This window comes from Trichosurus vulpecula, chromosome 8 (genome assembly GCF_011100635.1).
Source record: "Trichosurus vulpecula isolate mTriVul1 chromosome 8, mTriVul1.pri, whole genome shotgun sequence".
Classification (NCBI taxonomy): domain Eukaryota; kingdom Metazoa; phylum Chordata; class Mammalia; order Diprotodontia; family Phalangeridae; genus Trichosurus; species Trichosurus vulpecula.
The window spans coordinates 151,365,292-151,391,811 of NC_050580.1; the positions used below are offsets into that span (position 1 = coordinate 151,365,292).

At 35.6% G+C, this 26,520-nt stretch overlaps 2 protein-coding genes across 2 annotated transcripts in view; one reads left to right on the plus strand and one right to left on the minus strand.

The window, feature by feature from the left end:
* The first annotated feature begins 114 nt into the window (after positions 1-114).
* On the plus strand, positions 115-26,501 carry ZWILCH (zwilch kinetochore protein). The gene is made up of 19 exons (XM_036734284.1): positions 115-249; positions 2,206-2,245; positions 3,412-3,507; positions 7,033-7,151; positions 8,220-8,419; positions 8,520-8,599; positions 8,956-9,111; positions 9,966-10,037; positions 13,543-13,636; positions 14,189-14,238; positions 15,133-15,238; positions 15,689-15,768; positions 16,009-16,165; positions 16,610-16,638; positions 18,669-18,805; positions 20,266-20,361; positions 20,439-20,551; positions 22,628-22,742; positions 23,843-26,501. Exons 1-18 carry the CDS (start codon positions 197-199, stop codon positions 22,714-22,716), a joined length of 1,767 nt encoding a protein of 588 aa, XP_036590179.1. The 5' UTR covers positions 115-196; the 3' UTR covers positions 22,717-22,742; positions 23,843-26,501.
* Positions 23,961-26,520, minus strand: part of LCTL (lactase like) — a 28,239-nt gene continuing 25,679 nt past the window's right edge. The window contains exons 12-13 of the mRNA XM_036736581.1: positions 25,445-25,508; positions 23,961-24,076 (exon numbers count right to left, since the gene is read on the minus strand). Coding sequence (XP_036592476.1) covers positions 23,961-24,076; positions 25,445-25,508 — 180 coding nt within the window. The remainder of the gene's footprint in view (positions 24,077-25,444; positions 25,509-26,520) is intronic.

Genomic DNA, 26,520 nt, shown 5'->3' on the forward strand with positions numbered 1-26,520 from the left:
AGATATTATTTAAATAAGAAAACGCATCGTATGTCATGAAAATTATTTTAAAAAATTAGTGGAGAAGACGCATCAGTTCCCTGCAAGGCAAAATATAGTCCGGAGGGGCGGAGCGGGTCACGACCTGTGACGTCAGAGACTAGGTACATACTTGATCGCAGACGTGGCCTGGGAGCTCCGAGCTTCTAGAGACGCGATGTTGCCCAACGTGAACCAGGCGGCCACGGGCCTGTATGACCTTCTCATTAAGTGAGTTGTCTCCCCAACCCGTGTAGCCTCTCTATGCCTTTCACTCCGTTCGGCTCTCCGCCTCTGGTCGGGCGATGAGGACGGGCCCTGCGCTCGGCCTGGCCAGGGCTCAGGCCTCCGTCCCTAGTCCGAGCCGCCCCTCCCCCTCTCGCAGGACAGTTACTTTTCCTTCCCTCTCATCTCCCAAGTCTGAAGCCTAGGCCTAGACTTTGTGGCAAGGTCGGGGGCCCCCCGGGGCTGGCCTCCCTCCTGAAGGCCATCGCTGATGCCGCCCTTATTGTCTCTGCTGGACTGGCTTGGGCCCAGTCACCCCCCTTCGCGGGCCCCTCATCTGGAGACCAAGGGTTGGGGCCTCAAGCAGCCAGCATTCCTGAGAGTTAACCAGGATTAAGCGGTTTAGGAGGGAGCAGCTGCGCAGCTGCTCTTTCTCCATTATCTTTGCTTAGCGGTCCTGTCCAGGGGGCGGGGGTGGGGTGAAGAGGGGGAGATGTAGCAAACCGTTTTATTTTGTGATTTTAGAAAAAAACTTTATTCGGGTTTTTAAAACTTGAACACACATCGTTGTAAGATTTTTTTAAAACTAGATTATCTTTCCATGTAAGACAGTACTACAATTCAATAAATATTTAATGACCGTGTGTTTGGAAGCAACTTATTTTCAATAAGGAGTTCTGATAGTGCATCCCTGTCTGTAGTGTATGACTGGGACTGCCAAATCCAGTGGCCAGGAGTTATCTGCAGGCTATTTACATATCAAAAAGACTTCGAGCTGCTAGATTGTTCCTTTTTTTCCCTTTTGACTAAAATTTCCCTTCTTTCTCTGATAAATTTTCCTGCCTTGCACAAAATGGCATTCACAATGAATGTGAGCTGCAGATTACTTTCAATCATATTTATACCATTTCTTCTTTATTTTTGGTTTTTGACCATCTAATATTTTTTTTCCTCTCTTATTGAAGTCAAGCCTGCCAATGGCATCCTATATAGTTTCCTTTGTTTAGTCTTTTGCTTAGGGATGAAAAATATTTCTAACTTTTGAACGTCTAAAGTGATTGGCTACATAATATGGAGTAATAGAAAAAAACATTAGACTTGAAGTAACAAAACTTGTGGTTTTGGCTACTTTAAATATTATTTCTTTTTTTTTATTAACAAACATTTTTTCTCCCTCTCACCCTCCCCTCCCCAACACACTTTGGGGGGGAGAAACAAGAATCTTTTTAACGAGTCACCCAAAGTCAAGCAAAAAAAAATCCCAAATTGGTCAGTTAATTCCAAGACATAATTGCGTTGATTAAAGCCCCTAAGTCTTTCATAATGATTTCTCTTTGCAGTGTTGTTGTATAAATTGTTCTGGTTCTAATCACTTCATTCAACTTTAGCTCATGCAAGACTTCCTAGGTTTCTCTGAACTGTCCCTTTTATAATTTCTTATGGTAATAACACTCTTCTTTTATATTCAGATACCATACTTTATTCAGGCAATATCCGGTTAATGGCCACCCACTTAATTTCCAGCTCTGTGCCACTACAGAAGAGCTGCTATGAGTATTATCAGTCTTTTTCTTTTTTCTTTGAGCTGTTTGGAATATAGGATGGAAGGAAACAAGCATTTTATTAAGTACCAGGCACTGTGCTAGGCAATTTACAAAGATCTCATTTGATTCTCAGAACAACCTTGAAGTTAGGTACTGCTATTACCCACAGTTGAAGAAACTGAGGCATACTGACTTTAAGTGACCTGCCCAGAGTCATATAGCTAGTAAGTGTCTCAGGCCAGATTTCATCTTTGGTCTTCCTGGCTCTGAGCACAGTGTTTTCCATCTACAGCACCACCTAGCTGCCTACCATTTGTAAGGAAAGCATTTTAAAACCTTAAATTCTTATAATAGTAATATGAATTTATTTTTATTCTAACACATAACTTAATTTCATCTTAACCCTTCTGTGTTTCAGAGCAATGGAAGAAGTAAAGAAAGATCCATTTTTCTATGAGGTATAAAGTTAATGTACTTCTAAACAGATCTTCATACCTAAAATTAATTAGTGTTGTATATACGTGTTAACAAATACCAACCGTTTGTATATCTCAAGGAAAAGTATTGAATATCAGCTCTGGGGATTTGTTTTATGCTTTTACTTCATGTAGCTATATGAGAGATGTTATTTTTTAATTAAGTCATTTTCACATTGTGTATTTCATGATCCTTTGGTGCTAGCTTAGGAAAATGTAGGTGATAGACAATGGTCTTCCTAGATTCCATTAAATTATAAAATATACTCTAATCTAGAATGTAAAATGTAATAATTTAATTCTGTAGAGTGTTTATGGGATGAAATGCTTATTTTTATGGGTTGGATAAAAGCCAAGGTTATTCCACAAAAGATATTTTAAAATGCAAATGTTCGGTTCATTCTAAGAATTTTGTAGAAGAATATATTTGAAGCATTGATCAGATGGTTAAACATGCCAGTCCTTTTCCCCTTCCTCTCCTTATGCCCCATCAGGGGAATAATTCATTAGGATTTAATCTATTAGGATTTAATACGTCAAGCTTTGTCCTTTGCTGCTGAAAGTTAAAAAATAAAATGTGTAAAATAGGCAGTCTTGGGGTCTCCAGGGAACTTTCAGACTTGTCTGTATGAACACGTATGCACATGCATTCATCATGTAGTTAATGAATTAGCTAGATTATTTATTAGCCTTATAAGAGATGCGTTAAAGTCCTAAATTATACAATACTGAAAGAATGGCTACTAATTTTGTGGTAATGGTAGCAAATACAACATGAGTTAGGGGGAGAGTTGTTAATGGACTTTACAAAGCTTTTAAAGCATTGATATTGATGTAGAGAAAATTAAGAATATACCAGACACAAAGATGAGCTTGAGCAAGAGATACTTTAAAATTAATTTTAAACATTGACCATGCAAATTTAGATCTGTAAATATTATTGGAGGTAATCTAGTTTTATCTTCTCATTTATAGACCTACCATGCAGCTTCCATAAAATACTTGTACACTTCATTCAGGTCCTCTTTTATACTTTTCCTTTCATAGAACTGGTATTTATGTTAAAACATATGAAAATAGAGTTTTACTGTAAGACATTAGAGTTCCTTAGAGTAATATGTATTTACTGAACTTCCTATTTTTGACAGACTGATGTCCAAGTGAAATTGATTACTGAAAGTCGGGCAAATCCTTTGGAAGGTTTTGGGAGTAGATATGGAATGAGATTTATTATGGAGAAAGTGGTAAGTGGGACTAGGTTTTTGTTTAATTCTTAATGATCACACATGGTCACTTTGGCAGTGTTCGCAAATGTGCTGCAAATTTCAGATCTTTACTTCAGTAAACGGTGGCTCTATATTCTTATTCATAGATGTTTAACTTAAAGTTTTCCTTTTATTTGTGCATGTTAGCTATTATTAAAGCAAAGATAAATTTCCAGGACACTTTGATATTTCTATACTGAATGGTATAGTGGATAGCATTCTGAACTTGGAGTTTTAGGTTTGAGTCTCAGCTCTGTCTTTTTCAAGGTATGTTAAGCAGATCACTCAAGCTCCCTGGCATGGGTGGGGGGGACTAATTATACTTGAACTAACCCTCGCATAAGATTATTTCAAGGAGTGAATAAGATAGTGTGTGTAAAGCTATTTGTTATTATAAAGCTTTATGTAAATATGCATCAGTGAAAAAAATTATTAAGCCCTTAAGATATGCTAAACACTTTGCTAAGTACTGGGGGATGAAAATATAAACTCAGGAATTTACCAGTCTCAAAAAGGCAACAAGTATAGGGAAGTGGTGGTCAGGTCAGTGTGTTTTGGACTGGGAAGACCTAGGGCTGTTGAGTGGAGCCATAAAGCAATTGATTAATATGTCTAGCAACAGCATGGTGGGCCTGGGTAGGTTATGGAAAACTAATATCAATTAGGAGAGCAAGGATAGTATTTGTAAGTCATTATCATTATACACAGCTTTACAAATGGAATGATTTGTTTTTTCCTTTCATAGTTGTTTCAGCTTGCCCTGACCTAGTTCATATAGTTCTAGATCAGTCAGGATTTATTATGCATTTACTATGTACCAGACACCGTGCTAAGTGCTAAGGACAAATATGAAAAAAGAAAGACAGTTCCTGCCCTCAACAAAATTACACTTCAGTGGGGAAAGACAGCTGAAAAGGAGGGGCAGGAAAAAAGGAACCCAGGGCAAGAGGAGCAGCATAGTGGAAAAGTCAGAGACTTAACAAAGTAGTTCAACTAAATGAGAAATGAGGTACTCTGAGCTGAATTCCATCCCTCCATGGCTCCACCTTTCAGTCAGAGAAACTGGGGGTGGTGATGAGGTAGAGTTTCAAAAATGATGTGATATTTGAAGATGATGAAGTTTTCCCAATAATGATTTCCTGGGGCCTGATAGAGAAGTTCCAAGGTAGTGCAGTCTGGTGAGAAATGAGATCAAGCGTGAACTGCTTTGTTTTTATTGGAGTAAGTTCATTTTAGTGTAACAGGGACAAAATAATATATTTGGAGGTGTTTCTTTGGGGGGGAAGGCAAAGCAGTCAAATACATGTATTCTTTGAAAATTCCTATTGAAATGGGCGCTTGAAAAACATTAAATGCTTCAAAAATGCAAAATTCACAAGAATAGCATTAACTTTTGGGTGCCATGGGAGCTTACATTGTAATGCTCATACCAGTCTTCAAATAGTTTGGGACTAGACTTTAATTCGTGTGTTAGGTAACTTTTCCTCAGAGTGCAAAGAAGTAGCAATTACATAGTTGGAGCTAGTTGTTCCTAGGAATACTTAGCATCCTCCAACTAGTTCAGAGCATTAGGAACATAGAGGCTCTGTGATTGTTCCCCTGCACATTGTAAGTGTATATCTTTAATTTGTATCTTTTTTGATATAGACGGGAGCTATCTTAGTTCCTATTGTGTTAGCAAGGGAATTTTAGCAATACTCATTTGTGGTGGTTGGGAAGAAAATAATTATGAAAGATGAGGTTGAATCCAGGGCTAGGGAAGAGTGATTAAAAATGCAAAGAACAAGAATTAATCAGGGTTACTTAAGGACATATGTGTTAGCAGCTAAAGGTAAAAAGAGAGTTCATGGAGACAGTTAGGACCAGGGACCAGGAAGAATGCTTTTTGGAGGGCTCGCTTACTGCCTTTAGATAATTCAACCTGAGCTTAGGGATCATAAGATCATAGATGTAGAGATGGAAGAGACCTTGAAGGGCATTCAGTCTAATTCTCTAATTTTACAGGTGAGGATAAATGCCTAGCTCAAGGTCACATAGCCAGCGAGTGTCAGAGGCTGGATCTAAACTCAGGACTTCCTGCCTCCAAATCTGTTACATGCTATCCATGACACCATTCTGCAGGAGAGAGAAACGAATCATGAAACCTCAATAAGGGAGCTGTAGTGGGAGATGAAAGGAACTTTAAAAGTCCATGTAGTCATACCTCCCTTATTTTGCAGGTGGGCTAGAGGTCAACAGGGGAAAATGACTTGTCCTGAATCACAGCTTGATAGGTGCATAGTTGGGTGTAGAGTTTTTATCTCCAAATTCCTGTTCTAGGATTCTTCCTACCATTACCATATTCATTTCCCTCATCAGTACTTCTGGTATTTCATCAGAGGCATAGCTTCTTTATGTTAGAATCTTCTCATACCATTTGAGATTGATATGGGAAGTCAGCAATAGAGAAGTCTACCTGAGGAAGGAGTCATGTTCTTTGACAGGTGGGACTACGAAGAAAAGCCAAGCTTCTTGGGAAGTCACGCAGTGGGGCTAGAAAGGGTCGAGGTTGAAGAGTTTGGAGGAACTCAGAACTGAAATGCTTTTAAGATTTATTAAGCTGGCAAAGCTCCATTCTATGACCATACTACCTATCTGTTATTTATTTGAGTATGTTTTATCTTTAACTTGTACTAAAGTTCAGTTCTGATTCTTCATCATGGTGTCCCTGGGTCTTCAAAGACTCAGTGGAGCACAAAGTCTGGTATGTCCTACCAATCTGTAATGCCTTCAATGATGAGTAGGTATAAGGCGAATCAACCTAACCCAGTTCAGATCAGCTCCTCATTGTGAGAAAGTTGGTCACAAAGTGGTGAATTGTTTGGCTATAACAGCTACTTAGACTTTACTCATTTCTGTGGTTGAAAAAGGATAGGGAGTCAGAGTCTTTGTTGACAGAGTGAATATTGATTTTGGCAGAAACATGGACTGAGGATGAAATAGATAGTTTGTAGTTTGATAATCTTTCTACCCTAATAAAGAAACTTCTTGTTCTCTAAATGACAAGCATGGTGGGATGTGACTGATTGAGGGTGTACAGATAATAAGGGAAAGCTGCTGTCTTAGAGCCAAAAGAAGGGGTTCCTTAAGTCTCAGGTGGTAGCAGTGGAAATGATTGGTGGGAAAAGAAGGGAGCCTCTTAGGGAAGCTGCTGGTAGGGAAGGATATAATTTCTCTACATAAGTGTTCCTATTCCCTGTGGTGGCAATATGAAAAATGGATGGTGGATTCTAGGAAAGTGGGTAATGGTTCTGTTAGCAGGGTTCTCTGGACAATCGGCTGTTTTGTAGCTTATAGCTTTGAGTCTTTATATCAGGTACCTTTGCTTTGTGGTGCTAAGTAGTGGCCCTTTTTTCTGTCTCTGAATATCCATGACGATATTTTCCTCAGTTATTAATAGTTTTAATAAAGTCAGCCCTGTTGTCTTGATTATGACTAATAATAATGGTAAAATATTTGTGAAAGCGTTCAAAAGAAAAAGAAATGGAGCATACAGAAGAATCACAGTCTGAAGAATCCGTTATTTCTGGTTTCCCTGTGAATGGAAATTTTGGACCACTTGCTTTACCTGTTAAGAGAGCCAGGTGAGTTTTCTTTTTAAAAAATTTTTCGAAGGAGGGAACTTTTAAAAAAAGGTGTATTGATCTCAAAAATAATTTCAGGAGTAAAAGGACTCACATTGATAGAGAACCTTGGCAGTTTTCAAAGTACTTTTCTTGTAACAACCATGTGTGATTTAAGTAGTACAAGTATCTATTTGGGATATGAGGAGACTGGCTCAGAGTAATTAACCTGTTCATTTTCAAGAAAGTGTCAGAGCCAGGAATCAAACCCAATTTTTCTTTATTGTTCTTTCCACTGCAAGAAGTGCCCTCGTTAATGCATAATTTTTACTGCTGTGAATTTGGTGGGGTTTAAATTTTTTAAATTTAGTTTTTTAAGTTTTGTTGATACCAGTTTTATTAAGTTTTTTATTATTTATTCATTTATTATTTATTTATTAAGTTTTATTAAGTTTTTATTAAGTTTTATTGATTTCCAGTCATTTTCATCAAAACCTCTCCCAGTGACTCTTATCTTATGATGACAAAAAAAAAATTACCAACTATAAGACAATGACCATCTCTAACAGTGTATGCAATTTACATACCCAATATTTCTTTGCTTCTGAAGTGACAAATAGACAAGGACAGTATGTCTGTATTTCTGTTTTTCCAGTAGTAATAATTTACACCAATTTTCCAAATACGGGTAGAAAATATGTCTAGTATTCCTCTCAATGAAAAAAGGAAAATGTTCTTGATTACATTTTAATACTCCTTTCCTGTCCCTCTTTTAGGAGAATTTAAGTTTCACGACTTACTCTTTTTAATTGCCTAAAACTTTTATTCTCTAGCACCATTTCTTATTGCTGTTGTAAAGAAAAGAATCAGTTAAGAAATATTAAGCATTGACTATCTCCCTGGGACCCCAGGGTATTAGGCACTGGGATACAAAAGAACTATTCATAAAAAAGTTATTTTCTATAGCTTTAAAATAAAATACTTTATGATCTAGCATATATTTATAAGAAACTTAGGATTTGCCAAAATTAAAATTTTCCACTTGAATACCAGTCTATACCTAAAATTCTTTGAAATTCTGTTTTCCAGGCAGCTGATTGGACTTTATACTATGACGCAAAATCCTAATATGACCCATTTGAAAATTAAAGGGCCAGTTAAGCCTCTTCCCCCTTTATGGGTAAAATGTGACAGCTCAGATCCTGAAAGTACCTGTTGGCTAGGTGCTGAACCTATTAGAACAAAGAAGGGAATAACAGGAATTGTCTTACAAGTGGTCACATGTAAAGGTGAGATCTTAAGGGTTATGAAGTAATTGTAATTTTTTTTTTAAGTCTTCTAAACCTGAACTAGTGTTTTAATCTGTAATTTCCTTCCCCCTCCCCCCAGGTCCCACACCTGAGAAAAACTCTTCTGTAAATCTTGAAGATTTGAAAAGTTCACATCTGAAAAGACATAAGTCATCTACGGTATGTGTTTTAATTGTTGTAACTGTTGTCTGTCATTTTAAAGTTTTTATTTAAAACTAGGGGCTGTGTATGTACACATACAGACCTATCTTTCTATGGAAGCTTTTATTATTAAGATTTCTAATTGGCACTATTTTTATAATGCGAATTTTCATAATGACCTGTAGTCAATTTAAAATGTGTTTCTTTACTTGTAGATAGAATAGTTGTAAAGTTATTTTCCTCTAGGACATTTTCCAGTATTGCGTCTGATTTTGGTATCCTTAAGGAAGAAATGAAGTATCTTCTGTTACCAGTCTCTTATTTATGTGGACTTTACTCTTAATTATATGATTAATATAGGCTTTTCTTTTCAGGTGACAACTAGGGGTTTTGCTCAGTATGAGCTGTTTAAATCCACTCCCTTAGATGATACAATTCCTTTTTCACACACTACTATTGGTTTGGATATTTCATGGAGTCCTGTGGATGAGCTTCTTCAAACACCTCCTCTTACTTCTGCTTCGGTATTGGTAAGAAATAATTTTTTCCTCCTTTTAGTATTTAAGTCTCAGTAAAATTCCTTTGTTTGTCATAGGGAACAGCCTCTTTCTAATTTGAGCATTCAGAAATGCTTGTCTTGCTGTTGAGGTCCTCCCATCAGTTAGTAGATAGCATCTTTTTTTAAATAATAAAATCAATTTTCATAATGCTAAAATTTCATTAGTGGAATTTTTACTAATTGATGGAGTTTCTGACAGTCATAAGTTGAAAAAAAGGATCTTCCCTTTTTTTGCCCTCTCCTGTTCCTTAAAGAGGAAAGTAGTTGCTGGAATTTAAAAATATTAATCTGGGACTAGGTGAGCCAGGCTTTTAGGAAGAAAGGGAGAGAGACTATTAAAAATAGTTTGGGATTTTGTGGCTGATTTTAAATGTTGGGACTTGATATTATTAGTCTTTTATTTCTCCTATCTTGTAGCCCTTTGAAATTCAATGAAAGGGTACAGAAGAGCATGTAAAAAGGATTCTCTAGTAATGTGGGTACTTCATTGATTGTAGGTGGGGGAGAGAGTTTATAACATAATGTAAGAGATTGAGGTGGAGGGGGTGTAATGGCTTGGGATCATGTTAGAATTTCTGGGTTGGGAAATAATTGAAAAATCTATGGATGGTATGAGTATCAGGGTGAGCAGTGTATTCTGCTCTTTTACCTTTTTCACTTTTGATAGCATCAGGTGTCCACACTACAGTGGAATTATAGGAGTAAGTTTTTATTGTTTTTTGGGGGTGGGGTGGGGCGGGATACATAGGGCTTTGAAATGTAATAAATTACAACACTTCATGATGTGTAAAATATTAGTACTAAAAACTTATGGGGGATTTTCAGAATATTAAAGTGGAACCTGGAGATCCTAGAAGCCCTTTGTACCATCTGCATAGAGAGCTGAAGTTTCTAATTGTGAGTATCAATCTGAAAGTTGCAATCTTCCTTACATTTTGTATTTCAATCAAATTATCACTACCACAATATCTTTAATTGAGATGAAAATTGCAGTTTCTTCTATAGTTGAGATCCTCACAGTAGGGTCTCTAGGTGACTTAACACACACACACACACACACACACACACACACACACACACACTCTCAACAAAAATTTATTTCTCATTTTACTGAAATTTGTTTACTTTCTCTCAGTAAGCCAACGTACTAATGTTTGAAATTTCACATGGGGCACAAAGTTAAAATTGTCAAAATGTGAAAATACTCATGTACTTTCTACAGCATAGTAAATAAGAATGCTGAACTTGATCATGAGGACCTATGTTTTAATCATGCCTCAGTCATTATCCCTGTGACTCTATGCAAGTCACTAAACTTCATTAGCTTATGCAAAATGGAAATAGTAATATAACATCTACCTCTCAGGGGTGTTGTGAGCACCAAATGAAATGATGCTTTTAACTCTTTGCAAAATTAAAGTGCTGTACAAATGTGAGCTTCTGTTCAAATAGATTTATGATTTTATCAGTTTATATGGTTCTTTCACTGATGCAGATCACGACCCATCCATATATGCCCATTCTACATTTCCAGATGATAGTATTTATTCTAGTTCTTTGAGGCTTTTTAGTTATTATGTTGCAATTGTTTCATCTCCATTATGTATCTCTTCATGGACCTCTCTGATAATCATTTTTTGTTCTCCATAGAATGTATTAACTTCCACATATACTGTATACATAGCCATGTAACAGTATTGGAAAAGTATTAGTATTAGTCCATGTATCTTTTGTAACAAAGATAAAAAATGTAATTCATCAAAACCAACCATCTTCTTCAGTTGTCTGACAGTATATGTAATATTCTATTTCTTCCTTGTCCCACTTACTCCCTAAAGGAAGAAGATGCATTTTCTAAAGTCCTCTGGATTTAAGTTTGATCATTGTAATTATATAGCATTAAATTTTGCATTTTTTTCCTCTTTCCACTTAGTTGCAGTCATTGTTTATATTGTTTTCTTGGTTCTTTAACTCTGCATCAGTGCATATAAGTCTTTTTGTGCTCCTCTGACATCTTTTTTAAAAGAAATTTGAAAAATTCTGAAGTCATCTTTTTCTTTTTTTAAATACCACCATAGTATTCTAATCCATTCATATTTCACAATTTGTTTAGCCATCCCCCAGTCAATGGGCACATACTTTGTTCTTTGGTACCATGAGAAGTGTTGCTATGAACATAGGTCCTTTTTTTCTTGCCTCCTTGAGGTTTTGGACTAGCAGTGGGATCTATGAATAGGAGAGTATGGATTTTAGTGATTTTAAAAGAATAATTCCAAATTGCTTTCCATAATAGTTTGGGTGGTGGTGTCAAAAAATTTGAAGTCATTAAAGGAGCTCTACAGTATCCTGAAAGCAACGTAGCCTCATCCTTTCCTGTTTTAATTCTGGGCTCAGCACTTCCATATATACTGTTTGTCTTAGATTTGTATATACTAACAGAGAAATGCTGTAGATTATCTAATTGCATGACATAATCTGGGACATAGACATCCTTCATTCACTTCGGTTTTTGGGGGTGTGAATGATTAAGTCAGATTTTTTTTTTGAGGGGTCAGAAGTCCTTTCTGTGAGGCTCTACAGTGTTTCCTGGCTCAGTGCAACTCAGAGTGATAGCCACAAACAAGAGCCTCTGGAGAACCTCACCATATGCAACAGCAATTTGGCTAGCAGCAGCTGTTGAGGTGTAAGACCCAACAAGACTAGCAAGAAGAGCTGCCAGCACAAGTTGTTTGATCTGCTTCACTAAGGAAAGTAACTTAAAGGGGTTAACAATCTCACTTTAATCAAATATAAATATATAACTCACTTAGTTCAGGAGGAAAAGCCAGCACCCTGAACTTCAGAGCAAACGCAAATTCGAAACAGATAATATAAACAGACCAAGTCACAATTCATAGTGACCGAAGAACCAGTGGGTCTGGGTTAGCAAAGCCCGGGGCAGGGGCAGTTACAACAGCTTGCCCAGTGTCTCAACACTCCTTCCATGAGTGAGCCCCAAAGGAAAAACGCCAACCTCTGAGTTTATATGCCCTCTTCAGGGTCAAAGGGCATCACAACATGCAACTCAAACCCATGTAAACTAGGCTTTCCCTTGAGGTAAGGAGGTCTTCAAAGGCTCCTGATTTAATCAAAGAAACTTTAATCAAAGGCCGACTCATCAAGGGCACTTGATTAAATAAGTGCTCCAAAAGAGAAAACAGTAAAAAAAAGTCCCACCTTAATTACTGATACACCATATAATAGAAAATCCCTCTTCACCTTGGCCTCTGCATTGGATTTCCTCTTGATACTGATAGACACTTTTGGTGAGCGTACAGCTCGTACATAAGCCTTGGCTAACATCTGTTACAGGTTGTTGAACAAGTAATCTGTTAATATCATTCAAGGAATCGTGAATAATTTTCATGTATAAGTGGAGACTCCTTGCTGGAAGAATACCTTTGGGGTGACATTTTGCCTAACAAAAGTAGATTTTAAAAATACAAACAATAAGCCTTGGAATATTGTGTTCTCCACATATTTCGGTTATCTGTGTGATATGGTCTATTTTGGATTATCATTTGCCTTTTCCCCACAGATGATTAAATTCTTCGGTGTTTGTGTCAGCGATTCTCAAAAATTTTTTGTAGGCTAGAAGGTAGGAATATAAGTTAGCCAGTGTCATTCTCTTTTTGCACAAAGCATAAAAGCATATTTTGATTTAATTTAGGTTATCAACAAGTTCTTAGAACTTCTCTACATTTTGGTCATTGACATGAATCTCACATTTAGAGTACTAACAACCAAGTTAAAGTTAAAGACTGTCTAAAAACTTTGATTGTTAACACTTTCTCACCCCTTTTACCACCACTCTGCCATCACTGCAGAAGCAGAAGGAGGCCACCTAAGACCAAAGACCACTTTTTTGGTGGTGGTGGAGCACTCAGTGGCCAGCTACTGGTGATGAGCCTTTCTGTGCTTAAACTAAGCTGGACACAATCTGTTGCTGGAACTATACACAAAATTTTTTCCAGTATAGTAGAGCCTACTAGAGCTGAGTTCCCACTGAAATAGTTTTCAGGAACCCAGAATCAACTCCATGCCATGAAGAACCAGAATAGGACTTTGTGGAAGAAATGTGAGCTATTTTAAGTAACACAAATGAAACACTAGAGAACAATGCACTTACTAATAACTGGAATTTGATATGATACATGTGAGAGATAATTAGGTATAATCAGGTAATAGTTATTAGATACATTATTTTCTAATTGTTTCATGTGTGTTGATCTTCCCCCAAACTATGTTGTAGAGCACAATCTTATGTTAAGCATTATTCTTATTTTCTTTTTTGAGTCCTCCACTTGGTTGGACTGTTATTAATATTCGTTAATTTCATGAACAATGTATTTTCTGCTAATAGGCTTTGGCTGATGGATTGACGACTGGTGTTACTGAGTGGCCTGAGCCTACGGAGGCTAAATCATCTGTTGACCTTGTTCAGGAATTTCTCAATGGTATTTGTGTTTTTAGCTCACTTACATGTATTCAACTTAAATAATTTTAGTTTGAGCAGGACCTTGTGATAGTACTCTGTATGTCTAAAGTAAAGAAAGTTTGTCATGGTTAAGGAAGAGAGATCTTCTATTCTGCAGTATTATATGGTAAAAGGAAAAAGAGAGGTAGTTTCAGAAATTCCAAATACTTAGATTAGGTTACATAATGATAAATGCTGTATTAAACTTAGAAACTGTATGTTACAAAACAGATAAAAGATATATTGGGGGGAAAACACTGACTCTGGGCCGAAGACCTAGGTTTAAATCATAGCTTTGCTTTTTACTGCCACTTAGATCTTTAGGCTAGTGCTTTACCTCTCTAGGCCTCAGTCTCTTCATCTGTAAAATGAGGGAGATTTGGATCAGATGGTCTCTAGGGTCCCTTCCAGCTCTAGACTACAATTATAGCAGCGTCAGTATACTGTTTTAATCTGGGTAAGGTATTTTCTTTCTTTGAAAGGAAGGAAAGAACAGGATGGAAAATCACTAATGCCATTTTTCAATTTTTAGATTTGAAGAGTAAGCTGGACGGATTTGATAGTGCAGCAAAAAAGGTCAAGGTATGTGGACATTTTGTTAAGAATCTTCACAGATAATTCCTCATTCTATGGTATGCCTGGTCTTTGACTTTGTGCCGTCTCAAATGGATACATTATAGCAGCTACTCCTTTGTTAGTCTTATGGTTGGGGGAGGGGTGTGTGTGTGTGTGTGTGTCTGTGTGTGTGTCTGTGTCTGTGTCTGTGTCTGTGTGTCTGTGTGTGTGTCTGTGTGTGTGTGACTACCACCATTATGATGGTGTGTGTCACTTCATTAAATACCAGAAAATGGGAGTTTAGAATAACAGAACAGGTTCCTTACAAAGTTTTAAGAAGGTTAAACTTACAGGAGTAGCCCTGGTATTCCATGGAAAGGCCAATGAAATTTAGCCCTTACTCTTTCTTATTCACTGACCCCATTTTTGGAGTTCTCCTCAGGAATCATATTAGCTGGTTACTTTTCTCCTAAAGAATTTGTTCTGTTACTGTTTTTCCCTCCAAAAGGTAACCAATAAATTTACATGATAAATTTCTGAAATATATATCATTTTTATAACTAGAACATGACTATATATTTAATACAATATAAATTAAAAGGTGGTATAAATTATATATTTATAAAGATATATGGGTATGTAAAAGTGCCAGCTGTTTGCCACTGGAAAGGGAAACAACAAACCACTCCAGTATCTTTGCCAAGAAAACCTCATGGACTGAGGTCTGTGGGGTCATGAAGAGTTGACACAACTGAACAACAGTACTGCCTGTGCGTCTGTCTGTGTACACTTTTTTTTTAATTGTCTGCCTAAATTTAATAAGTCAGTTGTGCGGACTGTTTTAAAATTTGTTTCTGGTGACCTAGAATTCATTGCATTTTTGGTAAATAAAACATTCTCTGAAATTTAATTCTTTTTCAGGTATTGAAATGTGATACTGCTGCTGTTGATGATTCCATTAAGTGTCTTTTCACGGTACGAGGTGATCTGGATTTCGCTGAGCAGCTGTGGTGCAGAATGAGAATGAGTAAGTATGCTATTATAGAGTTGGAAAGACTATTTAGCAATCATTTAGTCTAATTTGCTGATTCTATAGAGGAGGAAACTGAGAGCCATACTGATCCAATGACTTGACCAAGGTCAACAAAGGTTTACTAATAAATGGCAGACTAGGATTCTAACCCAGGTTCTCCAACTCTAAATCCAGGGCTCTTTTTAATTGTACCACCTTGCTAGAATTACAATCATTTTAACATTCCATTTTATAATAGAGAATAGACACTTGGTTCCTTTACTTTATTATCAACTTATTAGGTCTTTTAATTCTTAATTTTTAACTCAATTTAGTGTCTCTTTTTCAATGACAAAGTAAATATTCTTTTTTTTTTTTTACCTGACATGGCTTAAAAAAGATTTCTTTTATAACAATTTCAAAAATACTACAAAAATGAATATCGGAATAACTTGTGTTTTCAAGGTGTCAATTCATACCAAGATTTGGTGAAGTGCTTTACATTGATCTTACAGTGTTTAAGACGTGGGGATGTACAGCCCTGGGTATGTATATATTTTACCTATTTAATATATATGTTTTTACCATGATTTTTAAAGGATGGGACTTCCAGTGTGTGAATAGATATGATCCACTTGTAGGGGAGGATATAAAAACCATAAGGCAAAACCTTATTTAGGTCCATGTTGGTAGCTTTCTGCTTAACTGAATTTATATTCTCACAAATGATGTTAACTTACTTTCAGATTATTATGAATATTCTAAAAGAGATGTCTTATTTCTAGCTCCACAGAGGGAGTAGCGGTTTACTCAGTAAACACATTCAGCAGTCTTACCATGGAGCCATGGATATAGTTCCACTCACTGGTACCACTCCAATTCGAATGCTTTTGGAGGTTGGTTTGGACAAAATAAAGAGAGATTACATTAACTTTTTTATAGGTAAGTCTGCTGTTTCTCTTTCTCTTAATTTCCCCATTACCGTCTTTAATTGCCAACCCTCCAGATACTTAATTTTTTTCTTTCCACAGTTGTCATTCATTGTCTTGTAAGATATTTTAATGTGAGTTGATTGAGCACACCCAGAATTTGAAACTTTTTAGAAATTGTTTTAAACAGAAACTGAGAAATTCAAGGATAAATGATAGCATTGTATAATTGTAGCTTAATTTAGTATAAAATTCTGCCTTTTTGATTTAAGCATCTTTGTTTTTAAAAATATGTTCACTAAGTATAATAAATACTATGAAAAAATTCATAGAGGATTAAAGTTGTAACATTTACAAATAGATTATGTAGAGGGTTACTTTGATAATTAAAGGAGCTATGATTTTATTGTTGGGAATATGCTTTCCACTCACATATATATTTAATTTTGTTCAATAGGCCAGGAGCTTGCATCATTAAACCATTTGGTGAGTTTATTTTGACATTCTCTAGTTGCTTTGCACTTTTTGTAATTTTGTATTGTTTATATATAGGTGTACTTTGCCTTAAATTCAATATAGAAAATCCTATTTATTCAGAATGTTGGGAATCATGTTACAGAATAACAGATTCACAGAATATCAGAGTTGCAAGGGACCTCAGAGCATCTGGTCCCACTAGTACCATTTGCGTTGTACATGGATTACCAGTTTTCAAGGAATTAGAATATGTCCAAATATACTTAATTATAATAGAATTTAACATGTTTATGATTTAAGTTTTGCTTTCTAGGATCTTGCATTGCCTTAGGTCATTATTATGAGTATTCATCTGGTTTTACAGTATGGTAGCTGTAGAAAGTGTAAGAGATGAAAATAATTCTCTACTATGATGTAATTTGGCAGTTGCTTTTATAAACATATCTTTGATTTGAGTTATTTGACATGATTAGTTCATAAAAGTTTGGTGCAGAAAAGTTTTTCAATTTTCCATCCAGATTTTAGATAAATAAAAATTTACTGTGTGTGATAATCTGTAATTACAGATTAAGGTGTGTTTATTTACATTGTAAATGAAGATACTCTTTTGTAAAATATTGACAGTGGAATTAATTTAAACTTGCCAATTCTCCGTACTTTTGAAGTTACTGTCTTTGTAAGGATATTAAATATTGTAATAGTACTTTGGATGATCAGCTGATTGGCATTTATTAAGAACCTTTTTTGTGCTGGGCTCTGATGGTTCAAAGACAAAAAAGAAACTCTGCTCACTTTCAAGAAGCACACCCTCTATGGGGGAAAATAACATATACCATATAAGTAACTACAAAGAAATTTCAAAGAGAAGGCACTAGTACCTGAGGGATATTGGAAAGATCTCATGTAGGAGGTATGTTTTAAGCCAACCTTTTTAAGGAAGCTTAGGCATTCTAAGAGATTTCGATGATGAGATTAATTGACATATGGGGAAACACTTCTGCACAGGCTTAGAGATGAGATGAAATAAATAGTCCAGTTGGCTGTACTATAAAAAATGTGAAAAGAAATTAGTAATGTGTAAATAAGTTTGGCAAGGAAGGCTGAATTGTAAAGATTTTAAATGCCAAACAGCACGAAGCCACTAGAGTTTTTTGAAAAGGGACATGACATTGGCAGCAGTGTAGAGGAAGAATTGGAGAGGACAAGACAGGAATTGAGGAATACCAATTTGTAGGCTATTTTAATACTCCAAGTGAGAGGTGATAAACTTGGATAGTGTCCTTGTGAGGTGAGAGAAGACAGAACCAACAAGATTTGGCAACTAATTAAATGTGTGGGGTGAAAGTTAGAGTTAGGATTAAGAATGATTTTGAGGCTATGAACCTAAGTGACTAGAGGAGTGTGATGGTTCCCTTGGTAGAAATAGAGAAGTTCAGAGAAGGGCGTGGGGGAAGGGGATTTGGAAGAAAGATAATGAGTTCTCTTTTGGTTTATATTGAATCTAAGATGCTTACAGGATATCCATTTGGAAATGTAACTAACTCTCTCTCCTCTTGGTGATGTGATAATACCCATAAACCACTTTGTGACCTGCTCAGAGCAGCCAGTTTTATAGTTGTAAGGGATTGTGTTGATCTAAAGATAATACTTTTTCCCCCTCCACTTTCCCCCTGAATTGGATAAAAGCATGATCTATAATCCTTTATTTTTCAATGACTGATATGTATTTGTTTTTCCTTTCATAGAGACCTCAGTTTAGTCACATGGTCTGTTTTAGGGGGTGGCCTATATTTGGGCCAGTATGTTATTTCTTGGTACTTAATTGAGAGGCCATTTTCCTTCTTTGCTTAAAATATGTATAATGATTTACCTAGACTGTTTAAAAAGTGTAGTTTAAGAATAATGCTCAAATACATACGTTCTACATCTCTGTGTTCCTTATTTTCTCCCTTCAGTCTTCCAGACTTAGGCCTACTTCACTTAGCTAGCTCCTATAGAAAGACTCCATTTTTTTTCCCTTTTGCTTTTTTTCCTTTCAGGATTACTTTATTTCCACTTCCTTAGATACACAAGAACAAGTTCGTCGTATTAGGAAACTCCACCACATCCTAGAAGTTGTAATCAGTTGCATGGTATACCTTAAACTTCCGCATGAAATCCTGTTTACTTTAGCACAGTAAGTAGTCATTATTTTCTGATAACTTTTTGTCACTATAATTAAATGACTATGATTAAATGCTTTAGTTGTCTTCAGAAATAATTCAAACTGTTGTGTTTTAATACTGTTCTTTAGCCTGTATCTGCTCATGGCAACAGAATGTCTCTGACAACTAAGAGAGCATAACTTTTGATTACACTGATTACTGTGGTATATCTGTATGGTGATGTGACCAATTTAACTATTATTACTGAGTCTTTTACTGTCACATTGCAGCATAAATAGACTGGTGTTCATTTTGACTAAAAATTATGCAGAATTGTTCTTGTAGGAAGCATGTCCTGCTTCCATGTAACTAGATAATACCTTAAACTGAGGGTGGTAGAATCTTTTGATCTACCCTTCCTTCTTTCAGTGAAAGAAAACACTTCAGGATTTCTATACTTACAAAATTAGGAAATAAAATATAAGAGCATTGCATGTAAGAGTCAGGAAATCAGAATTCAAATCCTAGATCTCGCATTAAACTGTGGCTAAGTCACTTAACTTCCCTCATCCTTATCTGCAAAATGGTGGTAATATTTATATAATTCCCTACTCCCAATCCTTCCCCTTACCCCCTACATATATGATGTCTTTTATTCTTTCCCTCAACATCTTAGTTTATTAAAAATGTTTTTATTATTATGAATTTGACAAACATCAACAAACATGTCCATATACAATGAACAGAAAAAAGGGACTCCTATGTAATTTTTTTTTTTATATTTCAAGTTTCACATGGTAGTTAGGCCTTTCCTGATTATTGTTGTCCCTGCTGCGCTTCATTTTACTTTCTATTTATTTTTTAATGATTGATTCTTTCTCCCTTCTTTTCTTTTTTTAGTGTCATTACTCCCCCACTCAATTCTTAACTATTTTCCCACCCCCTCAAAAAAGCCTTCCTTGTAAATAGGCAAAACAATTGCACATATTGACCATATTTGAAAATGGCACATTCTGCATCTCTAGTCTATTGCCTTTTTCCCCAAGAGGTGGGAAACATGATTCATTGTTATTCTTCTGTAATAGTGATCGGTCACTGGGTTAATCCCAATTTTTAAGTCTGACAGTTATTTTCTTTTATGTTATTTTAGTCATTGTGCTGTCTTGGTTATGCTTGCTTACTGCATCAGATCATATTAGTCCTCTGAGGTTTCTTTAATTCCATCTCTTTACTAACATCTTTACTTCTTATCTTCTGTCTCTTTATTTTAAAGCTAACTAGGCATGATTAATTTTTTCCTCTTTGGTTCATGTATTAAGTATGATTATATGTTCAACAGTTTGTCTCTTTTTTTCAAATTATAGTAGGTTTCCCACCTTTAAACTTTTATAATTCAGTTGCTGTTTTTAAAAACTTAGACTTTAAGAAATTTATCTTAGAATGGACCTTATTCTCTTTTTAAAAAAAAATCTTTTCACTTTTATTTTTATAGGTCTTGCATCATATATTATAAGAGAAACCCTCTTAATGAGAAACATACATTTCAGCTGCCAGTCAGACCAATTGTCATAAAAAATTTCTATCAGAGGTAAGCTTTTATAATCCTGCAGTAATTCCTTTATAAAAACCTGGTTTTTTATTTTCTCTTATTTTTTCTTTTATTAGTGAGACTCCAAAAAAATGGAGAGTGGAAATAAATAGCGGACAGAAGGAAGTTAAAACACTTTGGCAACTGAGTGACACCCCATCAATAAGCCATCTGAATTTTAGCAAACAAGGTAATAAACAGTTTAGAACTATACTAATTAAACTATTGCGATAGAGGGGAAAATAATGTATACTCATAAAGATGATTTTAGTAGCTCTTAGGCCTGATCTTAAAATACATAGTCTATACTGTAGCCAGTACAGGTAAATAGCCCACTAAAAATTGTTCCAAGTATGCGTTTCTAAACATTCAGTCTTAAAGTTAGGGTAAAGGTTGTCTTAGAAAAATGCAGGGTATGTGAAAAATATTGGGGCTGTTTTGAGCTTTGGCAACTTGATAGTGGTACTCAAAGCCAGAATAAAAGATGAGATTTCAGGTTCCCAAATGATTGCTGTGGATCTGGGGCGAAGTGAGTGTCTTTTAGTTTAACATCATAGAATCTTAAACTTTAAAGGTACTTTGGAGGTCCTAATAACAATAGCTTTAGGGGGTCTTTTTATAGCACTTTGTTTTGCAAAGCAGTTTATGAATATGATTGTATTTTATTCTCACAGCAACCCTGAGAGGTAGGTTTTATAGATGAGGAAACTGAGGCAGATAGGTTAAAGGATTTGCCCAGGTTCACAGAGCTACTAAGTATTTGAGGCCAGATTTAAACTTGAGATTTTCCAGCTCCGTGTCTAGCACTGTATTGACTAGCTATAGCTACTTACAGGTTACCTAGTTCAAACCATATGGGAAGCATAAGTATCCATGACATCTGCCAAATAGTCAGCCAGTCTCTTCTTGAAGACTTCTACTGATTGAAAACGTATTGTCTTATGAGGCAACTTATTCCACTTTGGAGAAATTCTACATGATAGGAAGTTTTTATTTATATGAAGCTGAAGTCTGCCTATAATGTCCACTAGTTGCTCCTAGCCTTCTGACACTGAGCTTTTGAGTAGAATTTCTTGTCCAGCAAACTTGTGACACAGATAACTGAATCCATGATGAGATAACATAGAAAAGGCAAAAAAGAAGGTGGTCTTGGACAAAGGGTAGAGAAAAGGCCATTGATTGTATTTGGCAATTACAAGGTCTTTGGTAACATTGGAGAAAGCAACTTCAGCTGAAGAATGTGGTCAGAAACCAGATTGTAGAGGCTTTAGAAGAGGGGAACTGGCAGCACTGAGGATAGATGACTTTCTTGAGGAGGTTAGCCACAAAATAGAGGAGAAATACAGGACAATACTGGGGATGGTGGTAGATTGAGAAAAGGGTTTTTGTGTGTGTTTGGGGAAAGACATGGGCATTTTTAGAGGTAACAGGGAAGCAGCCAATAAGAAGAGATTGAAGATTAGAGTGGGGATGATAGAGGGGATAATCTCCTGGAGAAAACAAGATGGAATGGGTTCAAGGCTGCATTTAGAAGGCTATAGAGTAGCCAGAATCCATCTTCATGCGTGCTTTAGTTAAGAGAACAGACATCTCTTCATGTGAGACCAGACTGAAAGATGAAATAGTAGCAGGAGACATCTGAAGAGGGAGTGAGAGGAGAGAGCTCTTGACAATTGGCCTCAGCTTTTTCAGTGAAGAATAAGGCAAGGCTCTCAGCTAAGAGAGTGCTGAGAGGGAGTGGGTGCCATGGGAGGTTTGGAAAAGCTGCTGTGGGTGAGCAGGATAATAAATTAATTAGAGAATTGTAAAGAGGAGTGCTTAGATGTAGTGAGGGCCCAGTTGAGATTGCTGTCATATAAATATGGACCCAATGTGGTTTTGTGATTTTTCTCTATTTAGCAGCACATAAATAAGAAGAAAATCAGGGTATGATGGAAGTAATTGAAGGTTTTGGCTTGGTAAGACATGATCATTAACAGGATAAGTATACAAATGGGCTCAGTGTAGAACTGGTTTACCATAGGGAAAGGAGGAGACTTCTAGCTTGTGTATCCCCTGGCTTGTTGTGAGGATCAAATGAGATAATGTTTGTAAAGTACCTTAAACAGTTAAAGTATATACTTTTTCTTAAAGTAGTATATACATTTGTCATTCAAATTTTGAATATCGCAGTGGAATGGAAGCAGTTTTTCTCTTCATTATGAACATGGGCAGAACTTACACCATTTTTAAAGTTCTAGTCACTGAAATTTCATTTTTGTTGCAGATCTGTCTGAGTCAACATTGAACAGTATTCTTGAAGAAAAAATGTATTTCACTAACATGGTTGCCTGCAGCAAAGTGCATTTCACTTAAAGTGTATTGATATCATCTTGTAAGAGGTATTTATGTTGTCTTTTTTCTTGATGTTTTGAAGCTTGCAAGCAAGTGTCCTCTTAGGTTGTTCTTCACGATGTAGTGCTGATTTGATGCAATAATAATTGTGTTTAATATAACCTTCTAATACTTGATACTCATGATTCTGTCATTTAGAGCTGGAAGGAGCCTTATAGATCATCCACTCCAACCTCCTTTTTAGAGATGAGAAAACTTGAGTCCCACAAGTAACTTGTCCAAAGGCAGATCTATTTCTAAGCACACAGAGCTTTGATTGCCTTTTCATTTATTGCAGTTACCTTGACAAATGGATTTTATAGTTGCCTCAGATACAAAACATTAAACATTTTGACCTCAAAGTTTAAGCAAGAACATATATATGATTTCAGAATATAAATTAGTGATAAAAAATTGAATATAAGTATTTTGAAATTAGTCAAAAAGTTCTATTGAAGATAAACCGTTCACTCATCTATTTTGCAAAAGTATGTCATTTCTGTCAATACCCACTTCAATGAGGTAAGATTCATTTGAGTAGTTTAGTATTTAATGTAGGTCCCAGATGCAAAGTATTACTTCTAAAAAGATTTTGATCTGAAAGAAAATGAACCAAAATAATCTATGTAAAAATTTAAGTCTTTCAAGAATTCTTTGTTTAGTTAATAACACTCTGTAGCTTCACATGGAAGCTAAAATACTTGGTATTTTTTGTTTTCTCTAAGATATCTCTCTTTGTCCCAGACGAATGTGGTTTGCAGTTTGGATATGATGTTCTAAAAGAAAAAATTTAGCCATTTTTTCCCCTTTTGTTACCACTGTATGTTTTTAAAAAACAAAATTTCTCACTGGAAAGGAAACATAAACTTCATCTGAAGTACTTCAGTGAATGAAATTGGCTGAGATTTCTTAATCATTTGTTTCCTCAAGGTATATCTCTTTAACATGAATTTTAGCTTTTTTTTCCAATTGTTCTCCAACAATAGTATTTGCAGCATTTTAAAAAAATAGACACAAGTTGACTAAAATTCAAATTGCTTTTATGACACTGTATGTTGGAAGTGGTGTCAGCTATGTGTATGTAAAAATAATTTCTTTATCATCACAGTAACCAAAAAGGAAACTCTGCAGGCCTTTGAAACCAAATGAAGATGAAGACACTGACACTAAACTTTATATATGGAATGAAGCTATTTTGTTAGTAACCTTTTGTTAGTAACCTTTTCTTAGCTTTGCCTCCGAAGAAGGAACATCAGTAGAACTGCACTTATAAGTATACAGAGTGTGCAGACTGTAGGCACCACAATCTCTGTAACCATTTGCATGTGATGTAACAAGGGCTCTGAAATGTAAGAAGACAGGGACCATAAGTCAATATCTCATTGTTTCAGCTAATGTAACTTTACTGAAAGGTTAATAGTATTGAAAAACCTTAAAAGATAAGTTCACATTTTCAACCATTCAGATTTACTGTAAACTGGTACCTAATTAGATGTTGGGAATTAAGTGTATTAGCATTCATTAAAATGATTTGTAGAAAATAGAAAGCAAAGTACTTAGGACTTAGTGCCTTTTAAATTTAGAAAAGTTTTCAAACATATCGTTGCTTCTTAAAAGCATGCAAAGTCTCATTTTTTCTGTCTGTGAATCCACCTCTGAATATAAGCAAAATATTCCACTGTTCCTCTTACTTTCATTGCGGGAGGTGGGTGGGGAGGAGACGTAAAACTTGGGGAGAAATAAGTAAAATTACCAGAAGAAAATTCCTTGGAAGCACTTAGAACCTTTTGAAAGGTGGCATTGATAATAACAGAAGTATAGTTAAATACACTATGTGAGGAATTATGTTAAGTTTCAGATGTTAAGTATACCATCTTCAGTAATTGAACAATAAATGCCTTTAGAGTATATTTTCACTGTGATAGAGAGTTCAGTATTAGTTCATATTTATACTAGTGGAATATTTAACACTACCTTTTGATATTAACACTATACTATCATTCTCTATTTTTTATCTTATCAGCTCCTGTTTTTTTCAAATAGGTGCCTTAATGTTATTCAGTATTTTCTATATCAAATAGACATTTTTAGCAGATTTTAAAATGACAGGCTAGCTTTACAATTATGCTTATGCTGAGTTAAGAGTATTAAAATCCAGAGTAACACATATTTCTTTTTTAGTAAGCTATGGTTTCTTATATTTTCTTTTTTTTACGTGGCTTCTGGGTGAGTTTTTACCTAAACCTCCTAATTGGAAAGTTTAGACACAGATCTACTTATAATCCTTTTCGTTACCATTGCATTAGAACTGCTGACGTGCAATATATGAAGTGCCCCTTTGTATGTTTTCAGTTTGGTGCCATTTTTTAATACCACCCACTCCCTCAAAAAAAAAAAAGTCCAGCTAATAAAAACCAGAAGTTTGTTAGTTTGCATTGGCTATCAGTATGCATCAGTTTGATTTATTAGGAGCAATATAATGTCATAGAAACATTCTTTTGGATTGATAGCAATTACATTATTTTTCATTTCAGTTCTCTTTTTCATTTAAGATTTTGTAATTAGCAATTTAGCATTTGCATATAGGTAAAATAAGAATTTGTTTTTATTTTAAATATATATTAGAAACTGACTTCAGAAACATGTGATTATGTTATTCTGGATCTGATTATGTCATTTAGTGAGCCAAAGATAAGGATAGAATATTTACCTGCAGCAAGGATCTGGTTGGTGGTAGAACAGGTTTCAGTGGCTATGCTGTACCATCTTTCCACCTGATAAGATTAGCTTGATAAGTAATGGTTTCTTAATAGTCAAAGTTTTAGCCTCTTTAAATCAATCAGCAAATATTTACTGAGTGTTCTCTGTGCAGGGCATTGTGTGGAATATTTTTTTTTTAAAAAAAGTTCTGTTCCTTGCCTTCAGGTTATACAAAAAATAAAAATGAGACAGCATCTACCCTTAAGGAATTTGAGTTCTGCTGGGGAGGTATAGTATTTCGGAGATAAGTAAGTACAGGATACACAAAAAATATTTGGGGTGGTGCTGACACCTATTAGGGAAGCCCTTTTGAAGGACCACAAAGGAAACTAAAATGTTCAGGTGAGGAGGGACAGCATTCCAGACATGGGGAAGTGTTTATACCAGAGGCACAGAGGTAGATGATGGAATGTCACAGGTGAGGAATAGCAAGTTTGGCTGATCATACAGCTTGGTAGGGGGAGTATTGTGTAACTAACGTGGGAATACAATCTGGAGCCTAATTGTGATAGGCTTTAAATGTTGAACAGAGGAGGTTGTATTTTATCCTTCTGTTTTGTATAGCATTGTGCTAGGTGCAAATACAAAGCTGAAACTAAATATAGCCCCTGCACCCAAGTTGCTTATAATCTAAAAGCAAGAAAAACTGGCCTCTTTGTATTTTTAAAATTCCTTTGTTTTTCATTAATCATAGAATAGAGTATGTGACATTTTTAAATGTCCCTTTTCCTTTGCTATTTTCTCACCTTATAGTCCCCCAATAAAAACTTTAAAACCCTTAAAAATAGAATTTAGCACATCTTCCCCACCAAAAGTTTTGGCACCATCTGGTGGGATGAGCTGGACAATCTTGATTCAGAAACAGCAATGTATCTTATTTTTAGAAATGTCGTAGTGAACAGTAGTCATATCCTTTGCTTTAGTTAGCTTACCATATAACCATTCCTATAGTGCTAAATTGTCTTTGTGTTATTAGTATATCAATAAACTATCTGTATTCATGAATAGGCATTGTTTGTATTTGAT